Consider the following 9,986-nt stretch of genomic DNA (forward strand, 5'->3'; position numbering starts at 1 on the left):
GTCTTTAGGAAGTAGAAGGAACCCCAGAGGTACCTGAAGTCAAAGGCAGAATTTGTGAACACCAGAAATGTATCGACTCGGCCTGAATTTGAACCAAGCATCTAGGAGTTTAAGACAGCAGCAGCACTAACTCCTGAAGCAACATTTTCCTCTGAAATTTAGAGTTCCCAAATTAAAGATCCATTTTTCTATTGAATAAAGACATTATTCATCTTTCTTTGAAAATTTTAAAACGGCCAGCATTAAGGAGTTTTGCTCAAGAACGGCTTATTTCTGTCATTTTCTGCAATAAGCTGTAATTCTTGTCAGTATGCCACAGCATTCTGAAGTTTTAAAACTTTAAAAACAGTGAGACCTTTTCAAAATAGGTGGAAATAACTTGTCTATCAGTGATATGTGTAATCAAATCAACAAAACAGGACGAGCACAAAGCACATCACACAAGTGGGCAGAAGAAGCAACCATTAAGGGCAACTGACACCAACCAGACCAGGTATAAGATTTCAATACAAAATATGTCAATAACCAAGTAGAGATCAACAGTACAATGGTAACCTTTAGATGGTCGACAGCCTTAATGTGGTTTTGCAAAATTAAATTTGTGAAACAGGAAAAATTTCTTAAAACCACCACCTTAAAGATTACAATGCAAAAATTCTCAAGTAATTTCCTGCAGTATGACAAAATCTCCAACACACACAGGACTTCCAGTGATTAAACCCCTTAACATATTGGAGGCATACATCGAGCACTTTATCATCCACCTACACAGTGTTTGAGCAATTTATTCAAAGCTAGAGTTCACCAAAAAGGAAAATTATAAAAAGGTTATCTTCAATGAAGTAGTATTTATATGCTTTAGACAAAGAACCTTAATGAATTACAAAATAAACCAAGTGATCTCTAATACGTTTGTAGCAGATACCACTAGAAAGCAAACTGTGCCATTAAAAAACCCTTCATGGTTCAATGTCCAAAATGTGAAGTAAAAATGATGTCTAAGTGTGTTACAGTCAATACAGGATGTGCAGCGCACACAATACTTGACAGTACCTTTGCACTGACCTACGATTCAGGTTACATCACGTACTATATAATAAAAGGCTAAGGCCTGTGTGTGTGTGTCTGGTCTGTCTGAGCAAACTGATTGGTCAATTTGGCTTTGTTGAAGTACACGACAGAGGAAGTGAGAGTGTGAGAGAGACACACACTGTAGGAGACATGCCGAGAGTCACCTTCAGACCTTGTTCAAAGACAAGAGGTAAGCAAAGTTTCTCAAAATCACAGAGTCCAAGAAGCAAGCATTACGCGTGACACACTCAACAGAGGAAGTGCCAGACAAGAGAGGTCCGGGCACACGAGGATACAGAGGAAAGGAATTTTGCAAATCACCCCTTAATGCTTCAAACAGTAGGGAGCAGGTTGAGAAGACCCTGGAGAGGTGGAGATATGCTCTAGAGAGGAAAGGAATGAAGGTCAGTAGGACCATCAAGACAGAATACATGTGTGTGTGTGTGTGTGTGTGAATGAGAGGGAGGTCAGTGGAATGGTGAGGATGCAGGGAGTAGAGTTGGCGAAGGTGGAGGAGTTTAAATACTTGGGATCAACAGTACAGAGTAACGGAGATTGTGGAAGAGAGGTGAAGAAGAGAATGTAGGCACAGTGGAATGGGTGGAGAAGAGTGACAGGAGTGAAAGGGAAGGTCTACAGGACGGTAGTGAGACCAGCTGTGTTATATGGGCTGGAGACGGTGGCACTGACCAAAAAAAGGAGACAGAGCTGGAGGTGGCAGAGTTAAAGATGCTAAAATTTGCACTGGGTGTGACGAGGATGGACAGGATTAGAAATGAGGACATTAGAGGGTCAGCTCAAGTTGGATGGTTGGGAGACAAAGTCAGAGAGGCGAGATTGTGTTGGTTTGGACATGTGCAGAGGAGAGATGCTGGGTATATTGGGGGAAGGATGGAGCTACCAGGGAAGAGGAAACGAGGAAGGCCTAAGAGAAGGTTTATGGATGTGGTGAGAGAAAACATGCAGGTGATGGGTGTGACAGAACAAGATGAAGAAGACAGGACGATATGGAAGAAGGTGCTCCACTGTGGCAACCCCTAATGGGAGCAGCTGAAAGAAGACCCCTTAATGCTTCAAATAATTGCATAAATTCTCTGCTGGTTGCACTTTAATAAACCTTAAACCCAGTTTTTCAGATTAAAGTAAAGCAAATAATAATACATAATTGATGCGAAGACAACATTGGGTTGATGCAGATTTTCTACAAGTTACCACTAGCAATTGAAAACATCAGAAAACTCGTCACTTCTCGATTGACCCCTTCCAAATTTTTGAGGAGTTATCTTGAAATGTTGTCAGTTATAAGAAACTAATCTTTTAGTTTTACTTTCTCAACTTGAGGCTGTACTTCACATCTCTTACAATGACCTCAGTAAGAAGATTATCGGCTAACACAATTCACATTTACAAGGTTAATTTGTGCAAAGTCAGCTCGCAATCAGATCAGTGACAGGATCATGCAAACGAGTTGTTCCTCACCTGGTTATAAGGTACAACATAGTGCCACTCATTGCCAAAAGGAATAGCAGGAGAGAAAGTGGTAGCATAGACAGGTTCCTATGGTCAAAAAGCAAAAGCAAGAGCAAAAAGGAGGGAGAGATGTAGAGACAGACAAGCAAAGAAAGCAAGAATTAGAGACAAAAAAAAGAGGATCTGAAAGGACAGAAACAGACTGGGCATTCCAAATCAAATTTCATGTATGCTTATGTACATGGGCTTTGATTTTTCTTAACTCGCACACAGAGTTGTGAAACGTGTGCATATACAGTACTGAAGGAAGACATTTTCATGCAGGTGTAACACTAGTTATAGTTGATCAGTAACAATCAGTTAAAAAAAGTCAGTTCAACATTAAGGCAAAAAAAAAAAACAAAACACACGCAAGGAGCAGCCGACTTGACACAATCAGAACTGACAGATCTTCCAGTCTTAGAGCCCATAATCAGGTAATGGTGCACAATACCAATTATAAAAAGACTTTAGTCTCACAAAAAAGCTTGCGTATATTCACAAATCACCCAAACCATAAAACAAGACGACACACAACCCATAACACAACAATCTAAAACAAACTAAAACACTGAAACTGCAATGCAGGTAAAACACAAGCTCACGATTCTAATTTGCTACCAGGGAGGAAGGACACATTCAAAGCTTACCCAGAGCCGATTAGAAAATGCACCGCCATCAATAATCACTCCGTCGTCCTACAAGTTGAAACAAACAATGAAATGTTGCATTGGTGAAGTGCAAGAAGACTACGAGCAGGGCCAGGATATTTCGTTTACTTTTGAATCTCTCATATCCGCAAACTTAAAGGAATGACTCGGTGGCTTAGCAAAGGGTTTATCGAACATTAAGTCTAATCTCACTTAGGCGTGTGTGGATCATCGGTCTGGTAATTTTATAATCCCTGAAGCAAATGACATGCTTGTAAGCAATATTGCTGTTAAACGTTCAGTTTTAACATTACACTTATCGCACACGTGTGTGTGTGTGTGTGTGTGTGTGTGTGTGATAGAGCACGTTGACAGCTCAGGAAAAAGTAGCCATTTTAATAAATAAACACCACTGGTTAACAAGCATTTTGCTACTGGGATTCATTTGCATGTACTTTAACAAATTTCACTTGCTGACTCTAAATCTGAAAACCGTTTTTGTCCAGCACATCCCATTTTTTAGTTATGATGTTCCAGGTCTTGGACAACTAGGGTGACCGGACAGTAAAGGCGATGCATTCCAGCATTTAAGAAATAAGTTTTGTCTTGAGAAAAGTGAAGCCAAATTTAAGGAAGGTGTTTTTATTGGCCCTGAAATCAGTCTTCCTGTCTTGCTATATGGTTGTGAGACATGGACGCTATCCAGTGACCTGAGACGAAGACTGGACTCCTTCAGCACTGTGTCTCTTCAGAGAATCCTTGGGTATCACTGGTTTGACTTTGTGTTGCTCATTGAGTCCCGAATGAGGCACACTGCCTGCATTGTGAGGGAGCATCAGTTACAGCAGTACGGCCATGTAACATAATTACCCGAGGGTGATCCAGCTCATAAGATCCTCACTGTTGGGGACCCAAGTGGCTGGACCAGGCCAAGGGGTTGCCCATGTAACACCGGTCTGTAGCAGATAAGAGTGTCATTTCCTCCCCGAGGGTGGGACTGGACCGCGTGTCTGCCTGGGGGGTTGCAAACCAGGATCCCGAGTGGTTTTGTTGTGTGGTGGGTGCAGTAGACTTGAAATCCGTGAACTGATGCTTGACGATGAGTTCAAAAGGAAACTGAAGCCCACTGAATCAGCACCCTCATTTGTGCAGGATGCCCAGAATTTTCTTGACAGTCAGAGCAGAGAATTATGCTGAGCTTGTGGAGAACCTGCTGAAAGTATAATAGCTTACGGGAGCCAGAATGTCACTGAAAACACGTCAACTCTTTTTCCACCAAATCTAAGCGATGTCAGAGATAAGCACGGGGAAATATTTAATCAAAATACAAAGATGATGGAAAACCGATATCGGGGAAAATTTACTCTGAGCATGATGGGTGACTACTGTTGGTTCTTGCAAAAGAGAGAAGAATGTGCGGTACGAGCGCAAAAGCAAGTGCCTCAGACAACGTTGAGCACACTGACCTCGCTTTTATATTGAAGTAAATTGACATAAACATGTTTTAAAGTGTCTCTGATATCGTCTTCTGGTTTGTTTTCAGAATAAACACATTCAAACAATTTTGGTGGGACAGAGCTCAAACTCTAGATATTGTGTTGATATATTATATTGATATTCAAAAGTGTCAAAACGGCAATGATGTGTATCTCACAAATCTGATGTGCCAGCTTAATTTCGATTTCATATATGAAATCAGTGTAAAAAACTTAATAAAGAGCTGCTCTGAAGTTCCCAGTAGCAAACAAAAAATATTTTTTTGTAGACCATTGTAATCAATTGGCTGGCTCCATCTCCGTGGGTGCGCACTCATGTGGTAGCAGGGAGTTGGTGGAGTAACTGGGGTTGAGACGTACCTGCACATCAAAAAGTACAGTTTCTCGATTGTTTCATCAGCTTCCTGTGGTGCACGATTCAGATGCCATACCCACGGAGACTTATAAGACCCAAGTGGACACGAGAAAAACCAAAAGAAATAAGGCAGAGCAGGAGAGGAGAGAATCAAAAAAAAAAAAGGAAGAACAGGAAAAAAAAGGATGGAGGGAAAAGGAGTGAGTGAGCAAACTGGTGCTGGGGTGAGTGAGCTCGATAGAAAGAGAGAAGGCAGGCAGCCTGGATGATATCCCATGGAATTAATTGTGCGTATGGCGGGTATTCAGGGGTTGGTGAAGTGGGTAACTCTGGCCAAGTCATTTCCTGGAGCCAGAGGGCCATCGGTAGTAGTGGCTCCCCGCGAGTTAGCGGGAATCAAAGGTTCAGATGGACAGTCCCTCTGAAGCCATGGTCCAGGGAGAGCCTGAACTCTACTGTGGAGCCATGGACAAGCTGGGACCCAAACTCGTAGTGGATGGTTAGCTGCATTTGCCAGTAGGACATCTCCTTTGTTGCGAGGTCCCATTCAGGATGAACAGAGGAAGCATCCGTTAAAGAGGAGACACCGGGCATGAAATAGAATACTGTTTCCTGCCAGTTTTAACCTCATTTTTATGGATTATTTATTTGATAGTTTTAAGTCAATCAGGGCTGATGTCGACTTTTGTCAAAATTCAGGGGTAGGAGACAGTAATCAGGTGTAAACTGTGACAAAACTCACCGTTATGTTTTAATTCAACTCTCGTTGAAGTTAGCTTTGTTGATTTGACCGAGATTTCCTGCGTTCACTTGAGAAGCGAAGAGCAAAACAAACTCTAAAAAGGCATCGGCATCTGGCGAAAGCAAAATACTCCATGGACGACGTTTTGCGTATCGTATCGCCAAATCAGACTCTGAGTTTTCAGATTTCTGGGGATCGAAAAATGAACGGGAGGGGACCAGCATCAGCCGATCGAGGTGCTGAACATGTCCGTGTAGCTGATGCGCCTACGCCAGTGTTCACCTTTGAGGACCGCATAGGACAGCAAGAGGTACTAACCAGATTGCGTCACACTGCGACTGCTAAGGCTGCGTGAAGACAGCTGGCCCATCACGTAGTCCTTCTGGTCATTGAGCTGCCCCTGCGCAGTTGCCAGAGACGCCGAATGGGTGCAGACAGCAGCCACTGCACACAGTAAAACTCGTTTTATGTTGATTCATGTGTGAAACTATTGATTTGTGTGCTTTTCAGAAAAAATATTCAGACCTCAAAGAGTTAACCTCCATATCTCACCTGTTTTTATAAATTATTTATGTAGTGAACTTTTTACACTACACTTTTTGGACACTTTTTTTTAATAAAAGCACCCTTCACTTTTACGCCATCTTTTTGCTTAGTATATGTATGTCCTCATCTGTTCAGCTCATCCAGGTCATGAATATCGAGGGTGTCGGGTTCAAAAACGGAAGGGGGAGCTTGGAGCCAACCCGCACCAACAAAGTGTGTCCATACATAGATGAATACACATGAAGGAATCATGCAGGCACTAAACGAGAATAAGCCAAAGTAGCGACAACGATTATACAACCCAGTACAACACTAAGCTAAATCATTCAAAGGAGTTTAAAGTGGATAGTTTTTTTCCTCCTAAAAACGATACATTTAGGTTTTAGACTTGCAACACCCAAGATACAATCAGCTCCATTTCTTTTGTTTTTCCAGTTAGAACCCAGGCAAGTGAGCCGACTTGTTCGTGGGCACACAATGTCACAATTGCAAGAATATGAAATCCACAATCTCAGGGTTTGAAGATGAAAGTCTTAACCACAATGCCCCACGACCAGCATGCTTTGAGTTGACCAAGAGGACTGAAAATGAGAGGCGGAGGTCTTTATTGGAGAAACCCCAGAGAAATTTGGGGTTTGGGACATCTCCTTAATATCTTTTTTGTTTCTGCTCAACAACAACGAGATTAGAAAGAAACAAAATGGAGGAAGAGAGTACCAGAGAAACGAGTTTCCTCAAGGCGAATCATGGGGGCATCCCTTTGAAAGAGAGTTTCGACAACGATGGTGTAGTGGCTTGCATTTAACATCCTTAGCATTACATTTTTTCTTAAAAAAAACGTAAAAAGCGTTGCATTTTCTTGAAAAATTACATATTTATTAAATCTGATCTTCTGTAAAATGTGCAAAACACTAAAAGTCAGAAGTGTAGACAGTATAATAGTGATACAAATAAGGAATAATAAAAAAATAATGCTAACATATACAGGTGCCAGTCATAAAATTAGAATATCATGGCAAAGTTGATTTCAGTAATTCCATTCAAAAAGGGAAACTTGCATATTAGATTCATTCATTACACACAGACTGATGTATTTCAAATGTTTATTTCTTTTAATTTTGATGATTATAACTGACAACTAATGAAAGTCCCAAATTCAGTATCTCGAAAATTAGAATATTGTGAAAAGGTTCAATATTGAAGACACCTGGTGCCACACTCTAATCAGCTAATTAACTCAAAACACCTGCAAAAGCCTTTAAATGGTCTCTCAGTCTAGTTCTGTAGGCTACACAATCATGGGGAAGACTGCTGACTTGACAGTTGTCCAAAAGACGACCATTGACACGCAACACAAGGAGGGCAAGACACAAAAGGTCATTGCTAAAGAGGCTGGCTGTTCACAGAGCTCTGTGTCCAAGCACATTAATAGAGAGGCGAAGGGAAGGACAAGATGTGGTAGAAAAAGTGTACAAGCAATAGGATAACCGCACCCTGGAGAGGATTGTGAAACAAAACCATTGAAAACTGTGGGGGAGATTCACAAAGAGTGGACTGCAGCTGGAGTCAGTGCTTCAAGAACCACCACACACAGACGTGTGCAAGACATGGGTTTCAGCTGTCGCATTCCTTGTGTCAAGCCACTCTTGAACAAGAGACAGCGTCAGAAGCGTCCTCGACTGGACTGCTGCTGAGTGGTCCTAATGTTCTCTGATGAAAGTAAATTTTGCATTTCCTTTGGAAATCAAGGTCCCAGAGTCTGGAGGAAGAGAGGAGAGGCACAGAATCCACGTTGCTTGAGGTCCAGTGTAAAGTTTCCACAGTCAGTGATGGTTTGGGGTGCCATGTCATCTGCTGGTGTTGGTCCATTGTGTTTTCTGAGGTCCAAGGTCAACGCAGCCATCTACCAGGAAGTTTTAGAGCACTTCATGCTTCCTGCTGCTGACGAACTTTATGGAGATGCAGATTTCATTTTCCAACAGGACCTGGCACCTGCACACAGTGCCAAAGCTACCAGTACCTGGTTTAAGGACCATGGTATCCCTGTTCTTGATTGGCCAGCAAACTCGCCTGACCTTAACCCCATAGAAAATCTATGGGGTATTGTGAAGAGGAAGATGCAATACGCCAGACCCAACAATTCAGAAGAGCTGAAGGCCACTATCAGAGCAACATGGGCTCTCATAACACCTGAGCAGTGCCACAGACTGATCGACTCCATGCCACGCCACATTGCTGCAGTAATCCAGGCCAAAGGAGCCCCAACTAAATATTGAGTGCTGTACATGGTCATACTTTTCATGTTCATACCTTTCAGTTGGCCAACATTTCTAAAAATCCTTTTTTTACATTGGTCTTAATTGATATTCTAATTTTCCCGAGATACTGAATTTGGGACTTTCATTAGTTGTCAGTTATAATCATCAAAATTAAAAGAAATAAACATTTGAAATACATCAGTCTGTGTGTAATGAATGAATCTAATATACAAGTTTCACTTTTTGAATGGAATTACTGAAATAAATAAATTTTGTCATGACATTTAATTTTCTGACCGGCTCCTGTACGTTGTCAAAATGTGTCGTTTGTGTGGTATGTCTTCAAGTACAGTGAAATACAATCCAACGTCACATTCGGAAAAATTGTAGCACGATTAGGGTTAGCTTTTGAACAGCACACTGCACATGTGCGATTGACACCAGCGTCACTTTCAGATTCATCAGAATGCCTTTCGATTTCGCTGCCTGAAGAGAGATTCACTTCACCATCATTGCTGGTATCACTGTCAAGAGCATGTAACATCTGGGCTGCTGAAAAACTTCTCACGAGATCCCATTATGAGACTAGGAGAAGACCTGCATAAGCGACAGGCCTGAGCGTTACCCAGGCCGCGGTGCAGACAAAACACATCTATATCTTTTCCGTCACAATACTTGGCACTAACATTGTTGGCACTTTTATAGCCCGAGTAATCCTCAGGTCTAACGTATACAGTGACATACAGCTCGTGACTAACACTTTTAGCACTGTTTTCACAACCTTATTGATGCTCAGGTCAGATGCTAAGGAGGTTAAATAAGATGGCCACCATATTATTACATACAAACCTATGCTCGAAGGGCAAGCTCCTACCAGTGCATGGCCTTGTAGCACAAAGAGGCCATCAACACACAGCTGAAGAGTGTTCAAATTTGACTAAATTGTATACTTTAAAAAAAAACAAAAAAAAAAACCACGCCATCACAACCCTTGTTCAGTGCTTTTAAAGCAATGACTAAGTTAAACCAGGCCAGGAAATGCAACATGATTAGGGTGATCTTCGTGACCCAAACTAATAGTTCAAACTTCTAAATACCATTTTGTTATTAGCTCAGAAGATTTCATCACAATCCATAATATGATGTCTGTACAACAGTCAATAGTCACATAACAGCACACATGCAGACATAATTCAAACCATGAACATTACAACTGTCAAGCAGCGGCATTAAACTGTGTCCCTGGACCATCCACTACTTTATGTGTATTCTGTACGTGGCCCAATACTTCAATACAAAATAAATGTCAAGTCCAGAGCCATCACACTTTTGTATTTCTTTAGCATCAGACAGACAACC

The 9,986-nt window shown here is 41.6% G+C and overlaps 1 protein-coding gene across 18 annotated transcripts in view; it reads right to left on the reverse strand.

Annotated features, from left to right (window-relative positions):
- The window catches only part of svila (supervillin a), a 246,635-nt gene that overhangs the window by 98,108 nt on the left and 138,541 nt on the right, over nucleotides 1–9,986 (reverse strand). For 9 of the 18 annotated variants that reach the window (XM_039753870.1, XM_039753862.1, XM_039753868.1 and 6 more), the window contains 2 exons: nucleotides 3,231–3,278; nucleotides 2,551–2,628 (listed from right to left, as the gene is read on the reverse strand). The exons of 5 other annotated variants lie outside the window; for them this stretch is intronic. In XM_039753870.1, the coding sequence (XP_039609804.1) occupies nucleotides 2,551–2,628; nucleotides 3,231–3,278 (126 nt within the window). The remainder of the gene's footprint in view (nucleotides 1–2,550; nucleotides 2,629–3,230; nucleotides 3,279–9,986) is intronic. 4 more of the 18 variants (XM_039753867.1, XM_039753863.1, XM_039753860.1 and 1 more) reach the window with 2 other exon arrangements.

This window comes from Polypterus senegalus, chromosome 5 (genome assembly GCF_016835505.1).
Source record: "Polypterus senegalus isolate Bchr_013 chromosome 5, ASM1683550v1, whole genome shotgun sequence".
NCBI lineage: Eukaryota > Metazoa > Chordata > Cladistia > Polypteriformes > Polypteridae > Polypterus > Polypterus senegalus.